Source organism: Ochotona princeps, chromosome 6 (assembly GCF_030435755.1).
Source record: "Ochotona princeps isolate mOchPri1 chromosome 6, mOchPri1.hap1, whole genome shotgun sequence".
Taxonomy (NCBI): domain Eukaryota; kingdom Metazoa; phylum Chordata; class Mammalia; order Lagomorpha; family Ochotonidae; genus Ochotona; species Ochotona princeps.
The window spans coordinates 45,462,973-45,490,048 of NC_080837.1; the positions used below are offsets into that span (position 1 = coordinate 45,462,973).

General features: G+C 45.3%; 2 protein-coding genes and 1 long non-coding RNA gene across 6 annotated transcripts in view; 2 read left to right on the plus strand and 1 right to left on the minus strand.

Moving 5' to 3' along the window:
* LOC101532047 (ribonuclease 7) lies at positions 1–21,217 on the plus strand. 3 transcript variants are annotated; one of them, XM_058666157.1, is made up of 3 exons: positions 29–103; positions 11,803–11,873; positions 20,238–21,217. In XM_058666157.1, exon 3 carries the CDS (start codon positions 20,243–20,245, stop codon positions 20,711–20,713), a length of 471 nt encoding a protein of 156 aa, XP_058522140.1. In that variant the 5' UTR covers positions 29–103; positions 11,803–11,873; positions 20,238–20,242; the 3' UTR covers positions 20,714–21,217. The 3 variants fall into 3 exon arrangements, with proteins under 3 accessions (XP_058522139.1, XP_004584710.1, XP_058522140.1); XM_058666156.1 differs by lacking the exon at positions 11,803–11,873 and having other exon boundaries at positions 1–107; positions 20,243–21,217; XM_004584653.3 differs by lacking the exon at positions 11,803–11,873 and having other exon boundaries at positions 16–103; positions 20,238–21,216.
* Positions 22–1,527, plus strand: LOC101527384 (ribonuclease 8). Of its 2 annotated transcripts, none has more exons than XM_004584896.3 (2): positions 22–103; positions 952–1,527. In XM_004584896.3, the coding sequence occupies exon 2, from the start codon at positions 992–994 to the stop codon at positions 1,460–1,462; it is 471 nt and encodes a 156-aa protein (XP_004584953.2). In that variant the 5' UTR covers positions 22–103; positions 952–991; the 3' UTR covers positions 1,463–1,527. The 2 variants fall into 2 exon arrangements, with proteins under 2 accessions (XP_004584953.2, XP_058522141.1); XM_058666158.1 differs by lacking the exon at positions 22–103 and adding an exon at positions 115–319.
* Positions 20,900–27,076, minus strand: part of LOC131480559 (uncharacterized) — a 9,910-nt gene continuing 3,733 nt past the window's right edge. Inside the window, exons 2-3 of the long non-coding RNA XR_009245627.1 lie at positions 21,260–21,383; positions 20,900–21,009 (exon numbers count right to left, since the gene is read on the minus strand). This is a non-coding gene — a long non-coding RNA (uncharacterized LOC131480559). The remainder of the gene's footprint in view (positions 21,010–21,259; positions 21,384–27,076) is intronic.

The window sequence follows — 27,076 nt, forward strand, 5'->3', positions numbered from 1 at the left end:
CCAGGCCATCGCATAAGGAGCTGGACAGTGAAAAAAGCCCTTCAGAGACCTTAGCATCCAGAAACATTGGATGGACAGCAGGTGCAGCACCAGGACAAAAGAGGTGAGTTTAACAACAGAACTTACTTTCTGTTTTCTGTTGCTGTTATTGCTGTTCTTTTAAAATAAACATCTATTTCACTTGAAGGCAAAGTTCCAGAGAGAAAGAGGGAGAGATAAAGATTTTCTAGCCACTGATTCTCTCTACCCAAGTGACTACAGTGGTCTAGGTTGAGCAAGGTTGAATTCAAGATCCAGGAGCTTCATCTGGGTTTCCCATGTTGGTGTGGGACCCAAGGATTTGGGCCTTCTCTTTTTGCTTTCTCAAGTACATTGCTGGGGAGCTAAATTGGAAGTGGAACAGCCTATTGCAGTCAGTGGTTTGACTTGCTAAGCCACAATCCAAACCCCTTACAACAAGATTTGATGAGAAGACATGGGGATGAGTTCTGGCCAGTAAGAATACACTCAGCTAAGTAGTGAAGTGGAAAAAAAGAGTCCCTCTTGGGGCAGGGAGTGAGGAGTGGATAAGGACACATTTTGGGGAGAGGGGAGTGAGGAAGAGAGGAAAGTAATGTTGGGAACAGAGGTACAGAGTGGGAAAGCATGGAACATGGCAGAGACGGGAAAGGGGACAGGGAAAAGATGAGACATAGACAAAGGTACATGGCAGCACAAAAGGGCTAGGAGCTGAGGGAGAGGAGGAGAACAAAGACTGAAAGGCAGTAGAGATAGAATTAAGGGAGTCAGGGATACAAAGCGGGGGAATCAGGGGGTCACAGGGCGAGGAGTTGGGGTGGTAGACGTAAGCATACAGAGGGAGAAGAGATGAGGCACAGGGAGGAAAGGAGCTAGATGAGCAGGGGCATAAAGGGTGATTTCTCAACTAAATCACTCTGCTCTCTGTCCCAGCAACCCCAGCTCTCCATTCTCACTGCTGGTCCCAAGAGAGATGACACCAGCCCAAGTAGGATTCTGCCCCCTGCTGCTGCTCCTGCTACTAGGACTGTGGCTGTCCCCGAGCATAGTGAGTGCCAAGCCCAAGGACATGACCTCAGCTAAGTGGTTCGAAACACAGCATGTGCAACCCCACCCTCAACCATGTAGCTCAGCAATGCCCCAGGTCAACTACTACAAAAGACACTGCAAAAACCACAACACCTTCCTGCACCAGTCCTTGACCAGTGTGATCACCACCTGTGACACCCCCAACAGAACCTGCAAGAATGGCCATGGAAACTGCCACGAGAGCCCAGAGCCCGTGTCCATGACCATGTGTCAGCTCGTCTCAGGGTTGTACCCAAACTGCAAGTACAAAGAGGATCACCTGACAAAATCTTACATAGTGGCTTGTGACCCTCCCCAGCAAGGTGACCCTCAACAGTACAAGCTGGTGCCTGTGCATCTGGATGGGGTCTTTTAGGCTTCCAGATCTCACTCTTTGAGCTTTCATTTCCTCACCTTACCTCTGCACTGCTAGCCCTACACTCAGAGCATTTTGTTTGTTTTTTGCTCATCTCCTGGGAATATTCCTGGTTCTGAGGTAGGATGGGGAGGGCAGGGGAGCGGAGCTTGAGGCCACTGCTTAGGTCAACTGAGCTCCAGCCAACTCATCTTTTTGTTGTTGTTTCAGTGTTCCCAGAAACTTCTCCCGCTTCCCCACCCTCCATTCCCCTAGAGGGACTGAGGCAGCTCAAGAGTGCAGGGTCCCTGGAAATGAGGTGGGGATGCATTTTATGCATCATTCCCTTGCCCTGTCTTACCATGGCAGCACAACAAGGGGAGGAAAGATATGTGTGGGCTTTAAGGACAGAACTGTTCTTGTTTCTAAACCAGAAATCTTGTCCCACTCTGACATGTTGGGGAGGTAACCTGTGTGGGGAGAGGTGGCCGGAACGAAGGAGGAAAACAAAGAAATACTGCTTTGTATTTAAGCAGCACTTCATGCTCTTTTTGAGTTCTCTAATCCCTTGGGAGCCAGAGTTGACAGGGATTACTGGTTTTCCCTCTGAGAGAAGGAACTGAGATTTCAGAAAGCTCAATAAGGAAAGAGCTTGGCTGATTGGCCAGTAGGCAGAACTACTAACTCCACATGCAGTGCAAATTCTACAATACCAGTGGCGCAGGAAAGGAGACCACTGCAGGGACAAGAGAACTAGGTGAGAGTTCACCCATAAAGAAATGCACCCTCCAAGCTCAGCGAAGGACATGACCTCGCTGACCAGGAGACATTTTATGAGGTGCTCCAGTATCTCCACTCCCTCCGCTCATCCCACACCCACCCCACCTGCTTTTCCCACTTCTCCAGCCCACTGCAATTCCAGCCCAGGCCCTGGGCCTGGCTCTGGCTTTATCCCTTTGGCCTGAAGGCACAGGGTCAGGGGAGTGTCCCTGCTTCATCCCCCATTCCAGGATCACATTTCCCTTGACCTTAAGGGACTTCCGGGACCCTGAGCCTGCCTGTCACAAACAGGCTGGTGGGAGCTGCCTGCCAGGGCTTCCTTCCTCCTGATAACCATCTCCTCTCCCCCAGTGCTTCCCTGGCTCTCTGCACTGGCAGGCTGCCCAGGGCCTGAAGGGTGGGGAGGTGGAAATGCCATCTCCCTGTGCCCCTGCTGCAGATGCCACTTCTGCCTCTCCGGTAAGCGAGTTTGGGGAGATCATGGTCACACCTCAGTGGAGTGCTGAGCGCCCCCTCCGCAGTGCCCTATCACCAACCTCTCCCTCTTTCTTTTACCTAAGCCCCAAACCATAAGGCACCCTGTGCCCACCTGACTTCAGATTCAACTACACTGTTAGATGACTCTTCCTGTCGTGGATTCTATGTGTCCTTCCCCACCTACTGTGGTGTTCCTGAACTCCATCAACATCAGTGTACCTTATGGAACCAAACAGAACTGGCTGCAAATCCTGCCTCAGTCATTCCTGGCTAAATGACTGACTTCAGGCCCAGCACAGTAGCCTAGTGACTAAAGTCCTCGCCTTGAACGCCCCGGGATCCCATATGGGCGCCAGTTCTAATCCCTGCAGCCCCACTTCCCATCCAGCTCCCTGCCTGTGGCCTGGGAAAGCAGGTAGAGATGACCCAAAGCCTTGGGACCCTGCACCCACGTGGGAGACCTGGAGAAAGTTCCTGGCTCCTGGCTTCAGATCGGCTCAGCTCTGGCGGTTGCGGTCACTTGGGGAGTGAATCATCGGATGGAAGGTCTTCCTCTCTGTCTCTCCTCCTCTGTGTATATCTGATGTTGCAATAAAAATAAATAAATCTTTTTTTTAAAATGACTGACCTCCTCCATGAGTCTGTTTGCAGATGCAAAAGGGATATACCTATAGCCCAGGACTGTAGAAACATCTAGAAGCCACATTTATGAAATTCTATTCAGTTCCAGCTCCCAGGAGGCACTCCACAGATAAAGTAGTTGTGGCAGTGGTGGTGGTATTACTAGTGGTGATAATACTGCCTTTGGAAAAGCCCAGAGACCAAGGTGAATACCCCAGGTACATCTTCTCGACGACTTTCAGAGTAATGTTCTTGCATGGGTTAGAAAACAAGGATGCAGGCAGAGTCCTGCCAGGTGAGGCACATGGTTCAAGATGTTGAACAGAGAATGAGTAGGCAAAGGATAGTTCAAAGAAAGAAGAGAATTCCAACAGAGCATAGAGCCAACAGGTTGATAAGTTGACAGTCCCCAGAGGCTTAAAAGTAGAGGAACAGTAAATATACACTGTGATCACATGCCAGATGACTGACCATGACCATCAGTGTAGCATTGCCATTGTAAGGTAGCCTTCTGTGATACGCAAATAAATCTGAAGTTTTGTCCAAAATTTTCATTAGTTTTGAGATCCTATGTTTGCTGTACTCAAAGATGTTGCTGTTCTCAAAGATGATGGTTTTCAACTTGGTACTTAGAAGAGCAAGATATTGGGGGAAGACGCTTTTGCTTTCCGTTCTTTGTTGGCAACTTTTATATACATGAATGATTTTTTTAGATGATGTTTACATAGTTGATCAGGGTGGAAAGGATCAAGGATCAGGGGAAAGTGGGCGAGACCATTGTTTACACTTTTTCTTTTTCTTCTTCCTGTATCTGGTAGAGGGGGGATGCCAGGGCAGAAACCACGCTCAACCTCCCAACCACCTCAGTACCCAAGGATGGGGAACAGCCACCCAATGTCAACCCATGACCCCCAGTGTGGAGCATGTTCTGAGGGTTATACTCAAGTGGTTTCAATAGTTTTGAGATGCTGTTCTAAGGTCAATTGGCTGACACAGTCAACCTCAGAGTTTCCACAAGAATTATTTTTCTTATGAATATTAATATTTTGGAGATGACCTCCTCACAAAATTCTAAGGTGATTGAAGTTATGCCTTTAATGCATCCTCCTAAAATAAGAACTTTAATAGATTTTTTTTTTCTTGGCACTAGCATTGTGGTATAACAGGTTAAGATGCTGACATTCTATATCCGAGTACCAGTTCTGGTCCCAGCATCTCCTCTTACAATTCAACTCCCTGTAAATGTACATAAGAAATCAGCAGAAGATGGCAGAACTGCTTGAAACCCTTGCCATCCTTGTGCCTGGCTTCATCCTGGCCTAGCCCCTAATGGTGTGGCCATTTAGGGAATGAACCAGCAGATGAAAAATCTCTCTCTGCCTTTCCCTCTTTCTGTATCATTATGTGATATACATAAATTAAAACAGATCTTTTTTATTAAGGATTTTTTTCTTGAAAGATTTGTGACCTAAATAACATTAGATAAGTAAAAAGTTCTAAAGTAATCTGTAGTAACAGGAGTCAGGACAGATGTAGCCTCAGGGAAGTACTGGCTGACAAGGACCTAGGGAAGACTTTGGGGGGAGCTGGGTATTACCTACTCTTGGACAGATGTTTAGTGTGTGAAAACTCCTTGCAATGTAAACTTCAATTTGTGTATTTTATATGAGTTATGCCTCAACTTTAAGTAAAATTTCTTGTTTTATTTTATTTGAAAGAGTTATACTGAAGTAAGGAGAGATAAGAGATCTTCTACCTGCTGGTTCACTCCCAAAAAGACCATAACAGCCAGGATTAGACCAAGCTCCAGAAACCAGGATCTTCTTTTAAGTCTCCCATATGGGTACAGGGGCTCAAGGACTTGAATCAACTTCCACTGCTTTCCCAGGCACACGAGCAGGCAGCTGGATTGGAAGTGACGCAGCCAATGCCCACACGGGATACAAGCACCGAAAGCAGTGATTCAAACTGCTGCATCGCAGTGCTGACCCCTATGTAATCTAATTTTTATTCTGCCTGGTACTTATTTTTTTTTTTTTAAAAAAAAGATTTATTATTATTGGAAAGCCAGAGATACAGAGAGGAGGAGAGACAGAGAGGAAGATCTTCCATCCGATGTTTCACTCCCCAAGTGAGCCGCAACGGCCGGTGCGCGCCAATCCGAAGCCAGGAACCTGGAACCTCTTCCAGGTCTCCCACGCGGGTGCAGGGTCCCAAAGCTTTTGGGCCGTCCTCCACTGCTTTCCCAGGCCACAAGCACAGAGCTGGATGGGAAGTGGAGCTGCCGGGATTAGAAACGGCGCCCATATGGGATCCTGGCGTGTTCAAGGCGAGGACTTTAGCCGCTAGGCTACGCCGCCGGGCCCAGCCTTGTACTTATTATTAATGGTACTTGCATTATGAAGTGATTATAAGTATTGCAGGCTCAAAAATTATAGATAATGTTCTTCTTAAAGTTATTTAGCTAACACAGTTTCCTATTGTTTATATTACCTTCCCAATTTTTAAATAAATGAAAATTTTTAATAATTATTTTAATTATGATAAGTTTTCACAACCATTCATTATTTCAGCATTTTTGTTAAAATACTAAACACTCATTTAAATATCCCTGATTGGGCCCAGTTTGTGGGGGAGGGAGTACGATGCTATAGCCTAGTAGCTAAATCCTCACATTGCGTGCCCGGGATCCCATGTGGGTGCCAGTTCTTGTCCAGGCTGCTCCACTTCCCATCCAGCTCCCTGTTTATGACCTAGCAAAGCAGTAGAAAATTATCCAAAGCCTTGGGACCCTGTACCCACATAGGAAACGCAGAAGAAGTTCCTGGCTTTAGATTGGTTCAGCTCCAGCTGTTATGACCATTTGGGGAGTGAAACAGTGGACAGAAGATCTTTCTCTCTGTATCTCCTTCTCTGTATATCTGCCTTTCCAATAAAATAAATAACTAAATCTTTTTTTTTTAAAATTGTCGGCTGGCAGAATTTTAGCTTTTTTAAGGTTCATAAAGAAAATTTCACTCTATGTTACATGCAGAATACTCATTCATATATTAACAGTGAATCCAAATGATTGGCTTGTTCTCATCACTGATGCTTCAACTCATTAGCTCTGACAATAACCCTTCCCTTTACAGGATCTTGATGACAGCCAAGTTTAGGGATGCCAAGAATAATGTTGAAATAGACATCTGGTTATTCAAAGTCCAAAGCTGAGGTGCAGGATAATAATAACTTAGACCAAATGTTAAAGCATCCTGAGCCTTAATGCAGTCTTACTTAAAAGTTGAAGAATGTGGGCCCAGTGCAGTGGCCTAAAGGCTTAAGTCCTTGCCTTGAACACACCAAGATCCCATATGGGCACCAGTTCTGATCCTGGCAGCCTCGTTTCCCATCCAGCTCCCTGCTTGTGGCCTGGGAAGGCAGTCGAGGACAGTCCAAGCACTCACATGGGATCCTGCACTCACTTGGGAGACCTGGAGGAGGTTCCTGGCTTCTGGCTTCGGATCAGCACAGCACCGCGTTGTGATCACTTGAGGAGTGAATCATCGGACAGAGGATCTTCCTCTCTGTCTCTTTTCTGTATATCTGAGTTTGCAATAAAAATCTTTTTAGAAAGAAAGAAAAAAGAAAGAAAGAAAGAAAGAAAGAAAGAAAGAAAGAAAGAAAGAGAGAGAGAAAGAAAGAAAGAGAGAGAGAAAGAAAGAAAAGAAAAAAGAAAAGAAAAGAAAAGAAAAGAAAAGAAAAGAAAAGAAAAGAAAAAAGAAAGTTGAAGAACGTGAATCAAGTTAAGCCTAGAAAAGGAAATCTAGTCTCCAGGGGAGAACTGCCCAGCCCCGTTCAAGAGAATTATATCAGCCTGGATCAGGATCCCATTAGAGAAAAGCAAACCAAGAGCTGGAGCAAGGATGAGGATATCAGAGACAGATTAGGAAGGAGACTTCACTATATAACCCTGGTGCGCAGAGGACTCCATATACCCAAATAAATGGGCCATAATTAAGAAGAGGGCGGGAGAAACCAATGAGAAGAGAAGGGTCTTGAGCACAGGAGCCAAGGGTAGGAAAAGGAAATGCCTTTGAGGCCAAGTATTCTGCTTTTCACCTTGGCCCACTTCATAGAGTGGATGGCTCCAGGGGATAACCTTAGAGCAGGCAGTAAAAACACACCAGCAGCCAGGGAGTCTTCTCTCTAGGGACAGCCTGCATCCCTTTCGTCACGTTTGCTCTGTGCTCCTGCACAAATAAGTGAACTCTTAAGTCTTTCAAAGTCATACACTCATTTTAATGCCACCCTGCTACCACACCTAACCATGGAGGGGAGAAAGACGCATAATTACAATTCTTATGAGTTGGTTCACCTGCATGAGACCCCACGGCAGTAACCTAACAGTGGATTATGGAGTCACAAGGAGCATGATGAGAATGTCCATGTTGCTACTGAGGGCCCTGCACAGTCGCGTAATGGCTAAAGTTCTTGCCTTGCATCCACCGGGATTCCAAATGGGCACCAGTTTATATCCCGGCTGATCCACTTCCCTTCAGCTCCCTGCTTCTGACATGGGAGGGCAGTCGAGAATGGCTGAAAGCCTTGGGACCCTGCACCTGCATGGAAGACCTGGAAGAGGCTCCTGGCTCCTAGATTTGGGAAGTAAACCAGTGGACACAAGATCTTTCTGTAGTTCTCTGCCTTTCCAATAAAAACAAATACATTTAAAAAAAAGAAAGAAAGAGGAAATAGTGTAATAGAAAAGTCTCTTAACTAGGGAGGTAAGAAGTTCCTTTTCTATTCAGAGGCTCCTACTTCATAGAAGTATTACACATGGATTAATGTGACAATACTTAGAAAGCACTTAATTCCATGACTGGCATGTAGGGGAAGTTTGAAGTATTAGCATTTATATTTATTACTGACATGTCAAATGTTGAGTGGCCCAAACTGTGATGAATGGAGTAGGCCTGACTTCCGTGGCAAAAGAACAAAGATTTAAACAAAGGAAGCCAAATTCCTCCTCATCTTCCTTGTGCCAAAAAGGCTCCTTCCTAGCCAAGAGTAGATAAGCTTAGGTTCAAGGTCAGGTTAAAAAAAGACCATATTTATTAATTTCTCTAGGTTAGGTGATTTGCAATAGGGGGATGGAGAAGGGTAAATGCTATCAACGGGAAGAACAACTAAAAAAAATAGGTTCAAGGAATTTCTAAGCCAGTGTTACTTCAGCTTTTCTTATCTCTATCCTCCATAAAGCCATGAATCCAAAGAGGTTGAATGATTTAAAGTCATTAACTTTTGAGTGTGTCCTCTGTCAGGATTCCTATCTAAAGGGCTCAATTGTCACAGCAATAGATAAAAGAAGGCCCTAATGACATTACCAACTTTCTCTCCAAGGTGTTTAAGCTAGTCCTTAGGTACACTTACTAACCCCTCACTTCCACCACGAGAGACCTCTAAGGCTTTTCCTTCCCTCCAATTCATCTGAATTTCCTAGTTCATCTTCCATGGTTTACAGCTCATGATCCTCCACTCTTTTCCAATGGACTGATTACAGTGTGGAAACATCACAGTCAGTGAGTATTTAGCTTAGCAACTAAAATGCCTGCATCCTAATTGGATTACCTAGGTTTGATTCTAGACTCTGACTCCTTAGTTAAGCATTTCTGCTAATGTACAGCCTGGAAGCAGCAATGATGGCTCAAGTAACCAGTTTCCTAATGTCTACGTGGGAGATCTGCATTGCTTACCTGGTTCTTTGTCCTGGTCCCACCTGGCATTGCAGGCATTGAGGGGAGGAATCAAAAGATAGGAGCACTCTCTCTCTCTCTCTTTCTTTCTCTCACTCTCTCTCACTCTCGTTCTGTCTTCTCAAAAAAAAAAAAGATAAATATATATATGTGTGTATATACATATATGTGTGTATGAGCATTTGATGCAGCAGCTAAGATGCCATTTAGGATGCCTGCATTTCGTATTAGAGTGCCAGGTTCAAGTCCTGGCACTGCTTTCTATTAAGCCTCTTACTGAAGGATATCTTGGTAGGCAGCAGGTAATGGCTCAAGTAGCTGGATCCCTACCACCCATATGACAGGTTCGGATTGAGTCCTGAGCTCCTGGCTTCAGTCTGGCCTAGCCCTGGGTGTTGACAGCATTTGGTAAGTGAATCAGCATATGAATGATTTGCTCTTCGCAGTTTTTCAAGTAAAGAAAAATACGTAAAAAATTTTAAAAATATGAGCCAGGGACTGGCACGCTAGCCTAGTGGTTAAAGTTCTCACCTTACATTCGTCAGGATCCTATATGGGTACTGGTTCGTGTCCCAGTGGCCCCACTTCCCATCGAGCTCCCTGCTTGTGACATGGGAAAGTGGGCAAGAACAGCACAAAGCTTTGGGTCTCTGCACCAGTACAGGAGACCAAGAAGAAGCTCCTAACCTCTGCCTTCAGATCGGCTCAGCTCTAGCCACTGTGACCTCTTAGGGAGTGAATCAGCAGATGGAAGATCTTCCTTTCTGTATATCTGACTTTCCAACAAAAATAAAGAAATCTTTAAAATATATATATATATATATATTTATTAGCCAGTGTTATGTCATAGTGGATAAAGCCACAACCAGCAACTCCAACATCTGGTATGGGTGCTAGTTTGTGTCCTGGCTACCCCACTTCCAATCCAACTCCCTGCTAATGTAGTTAGGAAAAGCAGCAAAAGATGGTACAAGTGTTTGGACCTCTGTACCCACATGGGAGACCTGAGGGAAGCTCCTGCCTCCTAGCTTCAGCCTGGCATAGCCCTGGCCATTGTGTGCTATCTGGGGAGTGAACCAGGGTTTGGGAAACTGTCTCCCTCTGTGTCTCTCCCCATCTCTGTTTCCGTGTAACTCTGGCTTCAAATAAATGAATAAATCTTAATTTTTAAAAATAATTACCATGGGCCCGGCACAGTGGCCTAGTGGTTGAAGTCCTTGCCTTGAATGCACCAGGATCCCAGATGGGCACCGGTTCTAATCCTGGCAGCCCTACTTCCCATCCAGCTCCCTGCTTGTGGCCTGGGAAGGCAGTGGAGAATGGCCCAAGGCCTTGGGAACCAGCACCCACATGGGAGACCTGGAGGAAAATAAAATAAATCTTTTAAAAATAATAAAAAATAATTACCATGAATTTTGAAAAATGTGTTTTTTTTAAGGTTTATTTTTTATTTTCATTGGAAAGTCAGATACACCCAGAGGAAGAGAGACAGAGAAGATCTTCTATCCGTTGATTCACTCCACAAGTGGCCACAATGGCTGGAGCTGCGCTGATCCGAAGTCAGGAGCCAGAAACCTCCTCCAGGTCTCCCGTATAGGTGCAGGGTCCCAAAGCTTTGGGCTGTCCTCAACTGCTTTCCCAGGCCGCAAGCAGGGAGCTGGATGGGAAGCGGGGTGGCCGGGATTAGAACCAGCGCCCATATGGGATCCCGGCACGTGCAAGGAAAGGACTTTAACCACTAGGCTACTGTGACAGGCCCTGGAAACTTTGTTTAAAAAAAAAAAAAATAACAGGGGTGGCTGCACTGTGGCACGACAGGTTGGGCTGTTGCCTGCTGCTCTAACATCCCCTATAGGTACTGATTCCAGTTTTGGTTGCTCTACTTTGAACCCAGAAAAGCAGCAAAAGATGGTCTGAGTGCTTGGGCTGTTGCATCCATGTGGGAAACCCTGTCAAAGCTCCTGTCTCCCCACTTCAACCTAACTCAGCTACGGTATTGCAGCCATTTGGGGAGTGAGCCAGCAACTAGAGGCTATGTGTGTGTGCGCGCGCGTGTGTGTGTGTGTGTGTGTGTGTGCACGCACGTACATTTGCTTCACTTTCTCTATAATTCTGCCTTTCAAATAAATGGTTGAAGTATTTTAAAACACAAACTGACCATTATGTGAATTGCTGCATATTCTTGCTTAGGCTACAGTATTCAACAGATTCAATTTCACATCTGTGTGGGGTTAAGGCTTTCAGTAAGTAGTCATAAAATTATGATGCCGCAAGATATGTATCAAGTGACTCAGACATATCTAATCCTACCCTCCTAGCTTTATAATGAGAGAAGTAAGACTCTAAGGATTTAAACATGTGCCCAACATCACATAGTTTTTAATCAAGAACTCAAGGTTTTTCAATGTACACAAACTAGAACTCTAATTCATGGTCCCAATTGGATCACGGACATTTTCCAAGGTTAAATTCAACATGATGGACTGACCAATGAATCTGTAAGTGGGCAGATTTCCAGATCTGAGACAAAAGTGTGTTCATTCTAAAGAGAATGTAGTCAGGCCCATGACGATGACATGTTTGTATTTTTATCCTTTACCTATGCCAGTGAGGTGGAAAAATAATAAAAAACATCCAAGGACTTGACAGTCAACCAGTCAAGCATATCCCTAGTCATTCCATTGGTTGACGATGTAAATAAAAACATGGTGCAAAAGCAAGCCTTCACTTCCCCATCTGCTCTTGAAGGACGGGAAAAAGCATTTCAGAGACTGTTCAGTGGAGCTCCTGTTCGAGGCATCCCGGAGCGTCTATCTTCGGTAAGGCTCCCGATTCTTCACTCTCCGTGTTGGTACATCCAGTGCAGGATTTTCACAGTGTGTGGAGCAATGCTATACACACTTTCCCCCTGAAATGCAAATGGTGGCCACAGAGAATTCACCAGAACACCCAAAGTGGTGCTCAACAGACCTGAGCCTACACTGTCTCTTCTATTCAAGTAGTATTTATAGATTAGTCACTTGTTGCTCTGTTACCATAAAATTGTGCTTGTAATAATAACGGATGCATGTCAATGTCCTGGTTTTGATATCTGTGCTGTGGTTCTGGGGGTAAGAATACTTCTAACTAGGGAATAGTCACTGGCATAGTATGGGTACTGGGCAACATGTGCACACCCTGTTCTCAAATAGCTGGAAAGTGTTAACAATCAAGGAGTGTGGATGGAGCATAAAGGGAAATCTGTGTGCTTTTATGTAATTTCAGATTATTCAAAGTAAAGATATTTGAGATTATTTTTGAATGTTCCATTGAATTTTTCAGCATATTCCATCATGCAATTTTCTTTTCTATAAAAAATAGTGCTTTAAATTAGTCCTCCCCCCAACTAAGTACTTTGAGTAAAATATGGAAGAAACACGTTTATTCATCTTGTGACCATGGGACCTCTCTGTATACACCTGCATTCTGCCGAGTGTTGGAGAACCCTGACCTTCATGAGGAATTGTTGAACTTGCTCTCATGGATTTATATCTCTGGATGGTGTTTCACTTGAAGAACAGGGTGAGGAAAAAGGATGGTCTTGCTGTGATGGCTGTTCATTGTCACTGCTGTCATCCCTGGGAGGTCTGAAGGCTGCAGCAGCTTGATAGTGGAAGGCCAGAGCAGGCGTGGGAGAGAAGCCACAGGCCTCTGCTCTGGTTGGGTTAAAGACCCACCCTGTTCCTCTTGAGGTCAAATCCAGAGACAAAAACCAAAGGAGACAGTGCTTCCACTGAGGCAAGGTCTTGGTGAGAATGGGCCCCCTGAGAAAACCCTCCAATTACCCGGAAAAGAAACACATGAAGCCAGTGGGAGCCAGCATGAGTCACTGGGGAGAGAGTGAGGCTTCCCAGAAGGAATGTAGCAACTGAATTTCTTGTAATGCAATGCTGAGCAAGACTCAGCTGGCATGCCAGGATCTAGCTTGTAAGCCAGTCTCATGGGCCAGGGACCCCTCTCAGGGGAGAATCCCTCTTGAAGAGATCAACTTGATTATTGACCTCAGTTACATTTTTTTAAAAGATTTATTCATTTTTATTGGAAAGGCAAATCTACAGAGAGAAGGAGAGACAGAGGGAAAGATCTTCCATCCACTGCTTCACTCCCCATGTGGCCACAATGGCCCACGCTGAATTGACCTGAAGCCAGGAACCAGGAACATCTTCCAGGTTTCCCATGTGGGTACAGGGTCCCAATCCCTGGACCATCCTCCACTGCTTTCCCAGGCCATAAGCAGGGAGCTGGATGGGAAATGGGGCAACTGTTATATGAACCAGTGTCCATATGGGATCTCAGCCTGGAAGGAGGTCAGGTTTAGCAATTGAGCCATTGTGCAGGGCCCTTGACCTCAGTTATTTTTTAACCTTAGTTCTCAGGAAAACAGCCCAAGGAGAACATTCAGAGTCAGAATTCAGGTGTGTGCCAGAGCTGCTTGGCTGCATGATACTGCCCTGCAATCTTGTCAAATTTCCAGTTTCTCTCTTAGCTTTTCCAGCCTCTCTGTACAGCTCGCCTTCTCATCTTTTCCCTCTTCCCTCCCTCCCAACGATATTGCTGTTTCTGCTTACACAGTAATTGGGAAGCTAAACAGTCACAACCGCAGCCTCCTTTATTAACGAATGCTGCAATCAATGTTTCACAGCCAAGAATAATACTAAATCAAATGGTCAAATGGCAAGATCTTAGGGGTGGCCACTGGCAAGAGAAAGTCTCCTCTGAGTCACCTGTCCTGACCTCACTACTGCCCTCTACTGAGGGACGGAGAACCAGTCCACCATGGGTGGATGAGCAGGTTTGCAAAAATGTAGCCGAAAACATTCTCCACTACACCCAGAGAACTACATCCACCCAGAACCATCTGCCTCCTGAAGCCAACTGACAGTATGCCTTCCTCCTCAGTTTATCTCAGCTGTGGAGCCCACAGAAAAAGCATCAGCAACAGTTCTGCTCCCACCCTATCCTAAGTACCTTATCACAGCCACATAGCTTCCAACCCATCAATCACAGGAGTTTCCTCTATAAACGCAGCTCACCATTGTCCTCTGCTGAGGGGCCAGGAGCTAGCTCCACCAATTCTATACAGGCAGGGAGTGGCCCTTGGCCTTCAGAGAGTGCCACCTTCCTGGTATTGCTGCCTCCTAACTCAGCAAGCCGGACAGAGTTCCTGGCATCCTTATCCATGCTTCCTGGGTTGTCCTGGGGGGGTGGGTGTTACTTTGGAGAAGACTCTTGCTTATTCTGTGTGCCTTCTTTCATGCTCCCTCGAGTTCTTCCTTCAGTTCTATCCTATATTCCAGCCTGGTCCTTGTGATATTTTTTCCTGTTTCTGAGTATCAGAGTCAGGGGGGATTGAGACACTTTGTGTTACAAATGATGAGAAGACTGAGGGATGACCAGCATGGGGTCCCGTGGGTACTGTGTGCCCCTGAGGGCCAGCTGGATGGAAACTGGGCTTTCAGGGAAGAGGGAAAACCAAAAGCAAAGTTGAAGACATGCTGTTTTTAGAGACCTAAGGGATAGCAGCTTATCACACAACTCCACTGGAGTCACCCATGCTTGGAGAGCAGTGAGGGAAGCCATTGGGAAAGAGCAAGTGGACAGGACAAGGCTGAGCAGCAGAAGCTTGAAAGCTGAACTGGGGAGGCTGGGTTTCACCCAGACCCACTGGGAGCTCTTAAGAAAAAAAAAAAAAAGTTTTTTGATTCTGGCTCAGTGGCCTAGCACCTACAGTCCCCACCTTGAAAGCCCCGGGATCCCTTATTGGTGCCGGTTCTAATCCCAGAGGCCTCACTTCCCATCCAGCTCCCTGCCTGTGGCCTGGGAAAGCAATTGAGGATGGCCCAAAGCCTTGGGTTCCTGCACCCTCATGGAAGGCCCGGAAGAGGCTCCGGGCTCCTGGCTTCGGATCAGCACAGTACCAGCCGTTGTGTACATTTGGGGCTGAATCATTGGACAGAGGATCTTCCCATCTCTCCTCCTCTATATATATCTGACTTTGCAATAAAAAATAAATAAATCTTTTTAAAAAAATTTCATTTGAAACTCAAAAGTTTCACATAGAGAAAGGGAAAGACAGAGTTTCCATCTACTGACTGACTCTCCAAGTGACCACAATGCTGCAGCTGAACCACTCTGAAGCCAGCAACTCCATCAGGGTTTCCACGTGGTTAGTAGTAGGGGACCAAACAGGCCATCTTTTGCTGCTTTCTCAAGCACATTAGCAGAGAACTGACTGAATCAAAAGTGGAGCAGTCAAGACTTTAACAGGTTCCATATGGGCTTCCAGCATTACAACATGACACCAAGTCCAAATCTGCAAATATTTTTAAAGATTCGCTTTTGAAATTATTTCTGATTGACATTGTTCCTTCTTCAACGATGGTACTTGGGAGTTTCTGTGAAATGAGAACATCTGGGCTAAGATCATTCCCCAATGTAAGGAATTTCTTGTGCAAACCATTTTCAAAGCAAATGGTATCACTTCTATGTCACTTGGTAACAGGTAAGTAAATACTGTAAATTTGATTTTTGCACTTGAGTTTTCACATATTAGAGCCAATGCATTTTTTTCTTCCCAGTCTCAAAATACTGTAGGCACTTGAAAACCACCCAGGCTCTAGCCAGTGAGCACTTAATGGATAAAACAGACTGTGGCCTTTGGGAAGACTCATGATAAATGATTAGGATCAAAACACACATCAAAGGAACCCCGCTCCCCAGGTCTCCCTGAGTGAGGGCAGCAGCTGTAAAGCCAGCACCCACAGGACGGAGGGCACAGTGAAACTTAGTTGGATTCAGAGCTTGAAGAGGCAGTGGGCAGTCATCAGTGGTCAGCAAGAAATGTTTAGTCCAGCCCTCTGCAATTACTGCCCTCCCCAGCCTCGGGCATATTTCTGTAAAATGAAGACTCCCTGGGTAATCTTTCCATCCCAGTGGATGAGAGTGGCTCCAATGACAGCCTGTAAGAGAGAAATAGCTTCCTGGAAGAAGAAAATCTTTCAAAGATCTGCTTGCTGGTGCTCAGCTCAACTGTGATGGTTCCCTGAGTTTAACTGTCCTTGGTTTTGTTGTTGTTGTTTGTTTGCTTTTGCTTTATGGGGAGCAGTGCCTGAAGGGATGGCCACTGTGGAGAAGGAGAGTCCCAGTGGTGACTTAGGCTCTACCTTGGGGATGAGGCACAGATGTCCTATAAGTTTTACCCTTGAAGCGCAGATTCTGAGAGCTTTGATGACTGTTGTCACCTTCGAAAATGTGCCATCTGAAAGAAAGAAAAATTTTACAAATCCCAGCAGGTGCTAGGAAACATCCAACACATGGGCCATGGGCCCAAGAGTGGCACAGGACAAACTGAGCAGGTGCAGTCATTCGCTTTCTCCCTGGATAGTTTTTGCAAGGGCCACTCATCACCAGTCTTGTAATTTACTCAATATAGATTTACTCACTCAATGGAAACAAATTAAACAATGAATTGCAACATTTTCACAGAATGCTAGTTTAACTTGAGACCGGCACAGTGGCCTTGTGGCTTAAGTCCTCACCTTGAATGTGCCGGATCCCATATGGACGCCGGTTCTAATCCCGGCAGCTCCACTTCCCATCCAGCTCCCTGCTTGTGGCCTGGGAAAGCAGTGGAGGACGGCCCAAAGCCTTGGGACCCTGCACCCATGCGGGAGACCCCGGCTTCAGATCGGCACAGCACTGGCTGTTGCGCTCCCTTGGGGAGTGAATCATCGGACGGAAGATCTTCCTCTCTGTATATCTGACTTTGTAATAAAAATAAATAAATCTTTTTTAAAAAAGAATACTAGTTTAACTTAATTCAGAGAAATGAAAATACATACAATGAATGGAAACCACTTCTTATTTTTATTCATTTGAAAGAGAGACAGAGACAGAGCGCTCCCACCTGCCCTCGGTAGCAGGGGTTGAGGCAGGCCAAAGTGATTCAGTCCTGGCCTCCCAATCACTTGTGCCATCCCTGCTGCCTCCCAGGCTGCATTGTCAGAAAGCTGGAATTGGGAGCAGAGCTGGAAATCAAATCCATTCACTGCACTTTGGGGTGCAGGCATCCAGGCAATGTCTTAATCAGCAGGCCAAAGGTCCATCTCTAGTTTTCTTTCTTTCCTTTTTTCTTTTTTTAAGATTTGTTTATTTTTATTGCAAAATCAGATACAAAATATAGAGAGGAGAAACAGAGAGGAAGATCTCCTGTCCAATGGTTTACCTCCCAAGTGGCTGCAATGGCCAGAGCTGAGCCGATCCGATGCCGGGAACCTCTTCCTAGTCTCCCACGTGGGTGCAGGGTCCCAAAGCTTTGGGCCATCTTCAGCTGCTTTCCCAGGCCATAAGCAGGGAGCTGGGTGGGAAGCAGGGCTGCCAGAATTAGAACTGGTACCCATATGGGATCCTGGCACGTTCAAGGCAAAGACTTTAGCCGCTAGGCCACCACGCCGGGGCCCAATATCTAGTTTTCTAAATTTCAATTTAGATACTATTTTTAAGCTGAAAACTCAACCTAAGACAGGTTGTCTATTAAAGAAAAGAAACAAAGTACTAGAAAGTACTTAAAATTTTACCTTTTGGCTCCGAGACTTTCTTCCAAATGTTACAAAAGGATTAAGAGAGTTATTTGAGGAATGCTCACTCATTATCTTACAGGCTCAGAGAGAAGCTGGCAATGCTCTGCTTCATGGGAAACTCATTCTCCCCTTTTCATTTGGCACTAGACCAAAGGGATGGTTGAAAATCAGGAAGCTCCCTGTCCCAGCTCTGCCACTCATTTGGTGGCCCAAGGAGAGGGCACTGGCCTTTTCAGGAACTTGATTTCCTTCACCAGTAAAACAAAGGGCTTGAGTCAGATTCTCTCTAATGTGTCTTCCAGCTCTGAGCCTTATCATTCTAAGACGTCCTCCAACAGAGGGCAGAATGACAGGCATGGAAAGAACCCAGCCTCCCTCACTGCTTTGCCAGCTGAAACCATGATTTTCTTACCAGGAGTGACTTTATTTTTTTTTTTTTCACTAACTTCAGTGATAAACTGGACCCCAAAATGGAGAGGACCTAATCTAACTACGTGATGTTAAAATCAACTCTTTTAGCAATATCCAAGCCAGCCTGGGAGTGTGGGTTACAGATTCTTGGCCTATATCTCTTCAAAGATTAATTTCTTTTCATGATGGCTTTTCAGAGATTCAGAAAAGAACCATGACAAGGGGGCACCTGGCACAGCAGCTAAGATGCCACTTGGGATGCCCATGTCCTATTTCTGAGTTTCTGTTTCCAGTCCCAACTGCAGCTCTGACTCCAGCGCCCTGCAAGTACACACTCTGGAAAGCAGTAAATGATGGCTCGAGCACTCCAGTCCCCATAACCCAAATGGGACATAAGACTGAGTTCCAGGCTTCTAGCTTCAGCTTGAAGCAAGTATTTGGGGAGTGGATCATAGATGGAAGATCTTTAAGCTTTTTGGTGTCTTTTTAGAGGTAAGCAGGAAACAAGATTTATAAAAGACAAAAGGATAGCACATACTCATGAAGGAGAACTCTTTCCACCCAACTTGGGGCCATGCTTTTCCAAGGATGAGAGGTGGTGCATGGGCAGGGGCTGATTGCATGCCCAAAAAAGGCAAGGTTAGGGTTGGGGCTACAGTACACATGGGTGTCTGCTACCTGATGGTACCTTACCTGCCACCTTAGCTACACAGTGAAGAGTGGATGTGTCCAGCCTTCAGACATGCTGAATCAGTATGGAAGGGGATGGGATGGGGGCAGGGCACATGAATGGGTGTTTGCAGCTCTTAGTTCCTTGTCCTATACTGTCTCTTCACATAGCCCACAGGAATACCTGCAACAATAGGGTTTGAGAAACACCAATCAGAGTCTTTAGGGTCTTTACTCTCCCTGTAGTCCAATCTGGAAGGACTTAGTCTGCGATGACTGCAGAAGTTCCTCTCCTGTAAGGGAAATTTTCTATCAAGCCAATATCCACCTGTAAGAGAAGCAAGACTCTGCAGCTCTAGGCAGTCTCTTCTCCAGTAGAGAAGGCACAAAGAACCGTTCTGTTGCTTACAGCACTTAGTCCGATCATTTCCCGTGGGCCTTTCCCATCCTGTTTCAATGGATGACAGTATTTACGCCCTAATTCAAAGCTACCTCTTTGAGATTTGACTCCGTTTTTCTGGGAATCATGTACTTTTATATAAATTTCATGTATAAATGAATATGTATAAATATATAAATATATATATTTCATGTAACTTACTTGTTAGTCTCTTGTTCATCTATCTTTCATTACAGGGGCCTAGTTCAACAAGTACTATGAAGATGGTAGGATTTAGGATGATACAGAATGGGTACCGGAGGCAACTAGATTAGAGTTCCTTGTCCTTGCACAGGACAATTTTAGATATGAGATGGGGAGTAGCTGTAAGCAAGGAAACATTTCATGAAGAGAATGTCCCTGATAGGCCAGGAAGGCATCTCAGAAAACAAGTGAGAGTTTCTCCTTTTCAAATAAAATTTTTTCAAATAAATTATTTTTAAATATTTATTATTTTTATTTATTATCGGAAAGGCAAATACAGAGAGAAGGAGAGATAGAAAGATCTTCCATCCATTGGTCCATTCCCCAAGTGGCCACAACAGCTGGTGTTGTGCTGATCCACAACCAGGAGCCACCAGTTTCTTGCAGGTCTCCCACACGGGGGCAGGGTCCCAAGGCCTTGGGCCATCCTTCACTGCCTTCCCAGGCCACAGGCAGGGGGCTGGATGGCAAGTGGAGCAGCTGGGATACAAACCGTTGCCAATATGAGATCCCAGCAGATGCAACGCAAGAATTTAGTCACTAGACTATCGCACTGGACCTTAGCTAGAGATTTTCTTAACTTTTCTGAGTGCTTGTTCCAATACGTGCATATGAAGGGTGGCCATGGTCTCCTAAATTATTGTAAGGGATAAGCAATGTTTCAGCTTATTGGGCTCACTAAAAGGCACACTACCTGCTGGAAAAATGTCAGTATTGCTCATCTTAGCTGCAGGGGCCCTGCAATCATTGATTAAGAATTGAAAGTCTTAGAGAGTCTAGCAGTACGCCCCCCACGAATGTTTGCTCACCCATACTCCCTCTGCCTTATTGTCTCCTCTCAGGAAAGATGGCACCAGCCAAGACACAGTTCCAATGCCTGCTGCTGGTCCTGCTGCTGGGGTTGTGGGTGGCCGAGAGTCCAGTCAGTGCCAAGCCCAGTGGCATGACCTCAGCTCAGTGGTTTGAAACACAGCACGTACAGCCCGACCCTGAACCATGTAGCACAGCAATGCCCAAGATCAACCAGTACAACAAATACTGCAAAAACATCAACACTTTCCTGCACGAGACCTTCACCAGCGTGATCCCCATCTGCAACACCCCCAGCATCGCCTGCAAGAACGGCAATGACAACTGCCATGAGAGCTCAGCACCTGTGTCCATGACCAATTGTCAGTATGTTTCAGGGTCATATCCAGATTGCAAGTACAAGCAAACAGAACAGGTTGCAAACTACATTGTGGCCTGTGACCCTCCACAAGCCAAGGACGACTCATCATACAAGCTGCTCCCCGTGCACTTTGATAAAATTGTCTAAGGCTTGCTGTCCCACAAACTCCGCAGGCTTTTTCTTCCGCTGCTGTATTTTCTCTCTAATTCGTTGCAAATACCATTTCCTACCCACAAAACCAACCTCACATGCTCTTGATTCTTTAGGGGGTTCATGGATGCTTCAAATGATGGGGGAAGAAGGATCATTCTCTTTAGCCTCTCTGTTGCTTCCTTTGCTTCTTGTGTGTGGTGCTGCAAGGCCCTTGGAGATTGAGGCATGCAGGGTCTCAAGATGGATCCAGGTTGTAAAAGGCCTCTGACTTCCATCACCTAGGAGACCCGCTTAAAGAAGAAGGATATATAGAATTACAAGTACAAAAAAGTCAGGGCCGTGGTTGGACAGCTCAAAGAAGGGCAGGAGACTCTTGTGTTGGGCAAAGGAATGCATTTGGTTTTGATGAAATAAAAGACTCTCTGCTATGCTGAATGTGTTCTTGTCTGGAGCAGGGGCTGGGTAGGATGGGGATGGGGGTGCAGCGGAGGAAAGCTGTAAGGCTTGGAGCTCCCATCCAGAAACCCTGAAACAGCTTACCTCCACAAGGTGTCAATTTCTCCACACTACAGGCAGGAGTGAGGACAGTACCCCAAACAAACACAGTCTTGCAGTGTTGGCCTTGACACTGTCATCCACGTCCTTCAGAGCTACCAGGTGGGCTCTTCCTATGTAAAGAGAAAAAAAACATTCTAAACCCTCAGGATGTCAATCAGGTCTGCATGGATAGGACCCCAGGCAGGAGCCTCCACCTTCTAAAATGAATTTCCTTCCTTTTGGAGGTTCAGAATCAGGACCCACCAGGAATTTTGATTGGGTCTTTACCAATACTTCTCTAACTATGGTAAAACAGCAATCATCCATAAAACAGTACATTTGTATGATAAATAAATGAATTACTGGGACATGAGATAGAATACGCAGACAGAGAAAACATAGAAACTTAGATGATAAAAAAAAAATCACACAGAGGAAAACCTTACATACCTGACATAGATGCATACACAGGGACACTTGCTCACACATGTGTACATGGGTAGATAACACACACATGCACTTCAATAACAAGGTACCTCTACTCCACCCCCTCCTGTCTCTGCTTCCTCTTCACACCTGCCTTCTCACCTTAGGAAAGACATGCTCCTACTCAAAACCATGACTCAAAGTAAGGAAAGAATGTTTGGTGAGGCATGAAGTGGCAGAGAAAGCACAGAATGCAGACTCCCGCTCCCAAACCTTTCCACACTCTCCAGAAACAGAGCCCATCACAGCCTCACACCCACATCACCCCACTTCAACCATCATTTCTCACTGAGCATTCAGGCGGTCCCTGCCCACCCACATGCTTATAGTCGGGGAGGACATACTGGAAGTGAGAGACAGGCATCTGCCCCTCAGCCTTCTTCCCAGTGTCACGGGCAGGCTCTGCTTCCTGTGTCTGCAACTTAAATGAGTTTCTTACGTTCCTATTCCTAGCCTTCTTTTCTTCTCCTACTGCAGTCCTCAGGAGTGATCTGATACACCTCCATGGGTTTGACCATCACTTCCCTGCTCTCAGAGGCAGACAGTCAGTCCAGATCTCACAAGGGCTAGGCACATACACTCATCCACCGACTGTTACCAGACACTTCGGTGTCCTGAATCCATCTCAACTCCAGACACACAAAGCTAAGTCCATGAATGTATCTGACCTGCTGTCTTAGTTTTGGTTAGTGAATCCATCACACTTCATCACTCACAGTCCTAATCCGAGAGATAACCCATGTCACTTTACTCTTTTTCTCCTGAGTTTTTCAGTAACTATCTACCTTTCCCAGGTACTGCCTCAGGAGGACACAAAAGTCCTTGGGTCTTGTTTTCTTTTTCCCAAATAGCAGTGGGTTCCTAATGTGTGACCATGCTGGATGGGGCTATGACTGGGAGCAAGGCAAACATGCCCAGGCTGGTGCCATACTGTACTCACAAACTGCTGAGGAAGCAAGAATAAGCAATATATATAAAGGCAGGCAGTACAAAGAGAGAGACTCACCCAGTCAACATCTGTAAGAGTTGTAGCCAGAAAAGCTGGGGAAAATTTTAGAACACAATGAGCCCCTAAGGAATCTAATTATATCCAAATGAGTGGTGTGGCAATCTGAGTGGGAGTTGCTGGCTTCCGTGTGTAGGCTGAGGAAGGAGATGCAGTGTAATTTGAATCTAGGGACCATGGCTGGAAAACTGGCACACTCACAGGGTAATGACATAGCACCCTTAAAGCAGAGTTCAGTGGGGTCTCCTGGAGGTTTACAAAGAGCTGCTCCATAGCCTGGGACCCATATCTCCACGGAGTATACTGTCAGAGTTGCTGCGAAGGTGTTTCCAGGAAAAGCACTGGGCAGGGGATCCCCAGCCATTTGGATGACATAATTATCTCCTAGTGGGTAAGTGCATTTTAATAGCCACAGATTTCAGAATTATGGACAGAAGTAGTTAAAAGAGCCAAATATATAGTATTAATATGTTTTTATTAAAGAAAGCATATATGGGATTTTTGGTATTTGCAGTGTTTGAGAGAATTTGGTGTGTTATAGTAGCAAAAGAATCTTGTAATTCCAACATAAAATGTGCATGATTTGAAATGACACTTGCCTTTCAAATTAGTTTTGGAGCATTTTGGAAACATAAGAATCAAATGACTCCATAAATCACTAGATTTTTAAGAGTTTTTAGATATTCAGGAATGTTTATTGGCTAAGCCAGAAATTCAAATTATTGTGTAATAACATGGGATACTAAAAACTTATAATCTTCAATGTTTAAAGAGTTTCATTAATTCCATTTATAAATGGTATCAAGCAGTCACCAAATACAATCTTTAAAGGATTTGGGGGATTTATTTCTTTGTAAGTTAAATGTGAAAGCTTCAGCAAGAACTTGGCTTTGGATCTGTAGCTTCAACATGAGGAACACAAATTGCAAAAAGCCAAACAGTCCTCTAAACATTCTCTGTTGGACACAAAAGGGACATTTTAAAACTCACACCTATCCAATTCCTGCAGCTCCCAGCTTTGGCAATTGTATTTTCAAAGAGTTCCCTTGTTTGCTGACATCATTGGCATTTCAGAAGGGGGGGCAGGCACTGAGGGTGCAGTAGCCAAGGCTTAGGTTCAAGGGTGCACAAGTGGCAGTGTGGTCAAATTGGGGCCCCTGGAATTGAAGCCAGGCTTTAAACTCACTTCTATGCTTTCCTCCCTCTGCTCTGTGCTGCCTCCGGTGGTTTAAGCGCAAGGAAGGCCTCACATTGCAGGTTAGAAGAGTTGGAAGGCAGTGAGGAGGGTGTACCTGAGGCCAGTGTGCTGGTGGTAGAATTCTGCAAGATAAGAGCAAAAGCAAAATTCTGAGACTACATTTGAGAGTCCATCCTCACTAGGGACTTCTCCTCCTTGGGCAAATGTGAAGTCTTGAGACTACATCTTACCATGCAAAGTAGTTTCTTACACACACGCACACACACACACACACGCACACATTGCTAGGCAATGGCTCATTTAAGAAATGAACTTCTAGTGTTTGCCTGGAAGAGAGAAAGTGTGTGTACAAACATATGTGTTCATGGTGGGAAGCTAAATTAGGAGTGCTGCATTCCCCCAATTACAGATTCTTTGGCGTTCCAAACACCTCATCTAAAATGCAAATGTCTTTTCACAGAAACAAAACAAGATAACGTAACCATCACTTGGAATCAGTCCCACGGGTGTTGGGCTTGGCTGGGGTGCACTTGAAGGCTTGGCACAGCACATGGAGAGTTTTGTGATGCGGGTAACAGACGCAGTGGGGCAGAGATTTGTGTCTCAACCAGGAACACAGAAAAGGAGACATCCAGCCACAAGAGGTGCCTCTACCCAGCCACTTGGCAGGCCTCAAGTTTGGGGTGGCGGCAGCACCAGGGGCGGGGACAGGCAGGACAGGGCTGGCTTCATTACTGCTGTTATCCCTAGAATGGATCCCCCAGGAGCCGCTGAATCTCCTGGGGACCTGTCCATGAAGGCTTGAGGCTGCTGCATCACATGTTCTGTCTTGATAAATGCTCACTGAACAAAGTGTTTTTGGAGCAAAGGAATGTGATCATAAATCTGAAAAGCTTAGAAGGCAATTTCTTTAAAATAAAAAAGCTCATCATACTCAACATTTCTCAACAAGCAGGAACTCACTACGTATGGAAATAGCTTGTGCTATTTAGGGCAGCTCTAAAGACTAAAAACTGCCTTGCATAGAACCTAATCTACTTCTATACACCTGCAAGATTTCCCTGATGCCCTGCACTATGAGCCATCAGAATAACTCCAATTCCTCTTCCCAACTAACCTCTTAAATATTTTAAGAGAGTTTCATGACCCTTACTCTCCAAATACTGCCTCATCTAGCACTAACAAGAACTATAAAATGTCTCCTACCGTTTGACCCAATAATTCCATTTTGTTAAATGTGCCACATAGGAGTAATTCAAAAGAGAGGAGGAGCAAGTTATGCAAATATGTTTAGAATATCACTTTGTATTATAACAGAGAAGAATTTCAAGCAATACTATTTGCCTAAAATGGAGAGCTGATTAACGGATGATGGAGAATGTGGCTGACATTGTCACCGAAGACAACAAATGCAAAAATGTATTCTGTGTGGAAATATAGATGAGCAAGGCTCCATGGAAAAAAAAGAATATAAAGTTGCATTTCCTTTTAAAATATATTATGTTCTTATTTTAACAATAAGATGGTGGTGGCTCTGGCTTTGGCGATAACCAGGTTAAAACAAGCCACACATTTTCACAAGAACGTCACTTATCAAATAAAACTGCCCCCAAATAATAAATAAATAAAACCAAAGCAAATGGAGAAGCAAACCAAAACACAACGGATATACAACACAGATTTCTCACCCAGAAGAAAGCGCGTTTGAGTCCTGGCCAAGCCTGTCCCTAAAATCCCCCTTGGGCATCCCTCAGGGATTCTCTGTTAAGGCCTGGAGTAAGGCCTGGAACCAAAGCACAGACCTCATCACCATTCCCTCCAGGTGGATAAACAGTGAGTAGCCTAAGGCCCCACGGCAGCTAGAGCTCTTGGTGCATGTAAACCAGGCAGTAAACATTATAGGCGCAGCTGCTTCCTCTGCCTCTCCCCTTTCACCCGCCCCATGGCAATAACACCATTTCTCCATGTGAACCATCCTGCAAATGTCTTGGAAATTATCTATTAGCTCCTAGTCTAGGGGAGGGGGAATGCATTTTCTTCTCTGACCCACAGTGCCATTTCTATCACTCTTAGAAACTCTTAGCTCTACCTACTACAAGAACAAAACTAACATTTCTTTCAAACTCAAATTCAAGATTTAGAAGATGATCTTCAAAAAAATATATTTTCTTCGTATTTGAGAGAGAGAAACTCTCATCCCTGGCTCACTCCTCAAACGTCCCTAATAGACTGGGCTGAGTCAGGCTGAAGCCAAGCAGCAGGAATTCACTCTGAGTCTGATGGCAAGGACCCAAGGACTGCAGCCATCATCTGCTGCCTCCCAAGGTGTGCACTGCCAGCAGGAAGCTGGATCAGGAGTGGGAGTGCGGGGACTTGATCCCAGGCACTACCGTAAGGGATGCAGCTGTCCAAGAGAAGTCTGAACCACAGCGCACCCAAGGCTTGCCTCAGAGATAACATTTTTTTTTTTAACATGATGGCTAGGTGGCAGAAAAACCAACGTAATATCCAAGTGCTTCTTTTATGAACTTTTACATCTCAGCTGAAGTTCCAATAACTTAGGGACTGAGAGTGAAGCTTCTGAAATCAGACAGCCTGGATTTGAGTTTTGGCTTTTCCACTGACTGAGTAGCCTGGAGCACATCACTTCAATAAGCCAACATTTCATCTGTCAACACAGCAATTTTGAGAAGACCTAAGGAATCTGAAATTGGTGCAATCTGGTGACAACTGTTTGCGAATGCAGGCTGCTAAGCCTGGTCTCGTCCCAGGCTCTCATTTCTCCCTGACAGCCTGGCCCCTCCATGCCCCTCACCAGAAACACACCCATCAACACAGACTTTATTGTGTGCCTACACACACACTTTTAGGTACTATCCTGCCTTCTTTGAGAAAGTGGTATTTAACTACTGCCAGCCTATGTGGCACTTCCTTAAAATAAGCCTTTGTAATTGAGCACAGATTTTAAAACTCTGGAAAACAGCAGAAACTGCATCCCAGATCCTGTATCCAAACTCTCTCACTCCACCGGCTCAGATACTCTGAGCAGTTCCCTCTTTTTCCATGGAAAGAAAAATGATTCATGTCTTCCTTCATGAGCTCCTGGTACCCCAGAGCCAGCTTAATTTAT

Bases quoted from the DNA above. Each gene is read 5' to 3' on its own strand.
- LOC101527384 (XM_004584896.3), top strand. From the start codon at position 992: ATGACACCAGCCCAAGTAGGATTCTGCCCCCTGCTGCTGCTCCTGCTA.
- LOC101532047 (XM_058666156.1), top strand. From the start codon at position 20,243: ATGGCACCAGCCAAGACACAGTTCCAATGCCTGCTGCTGGTCCTGCTG.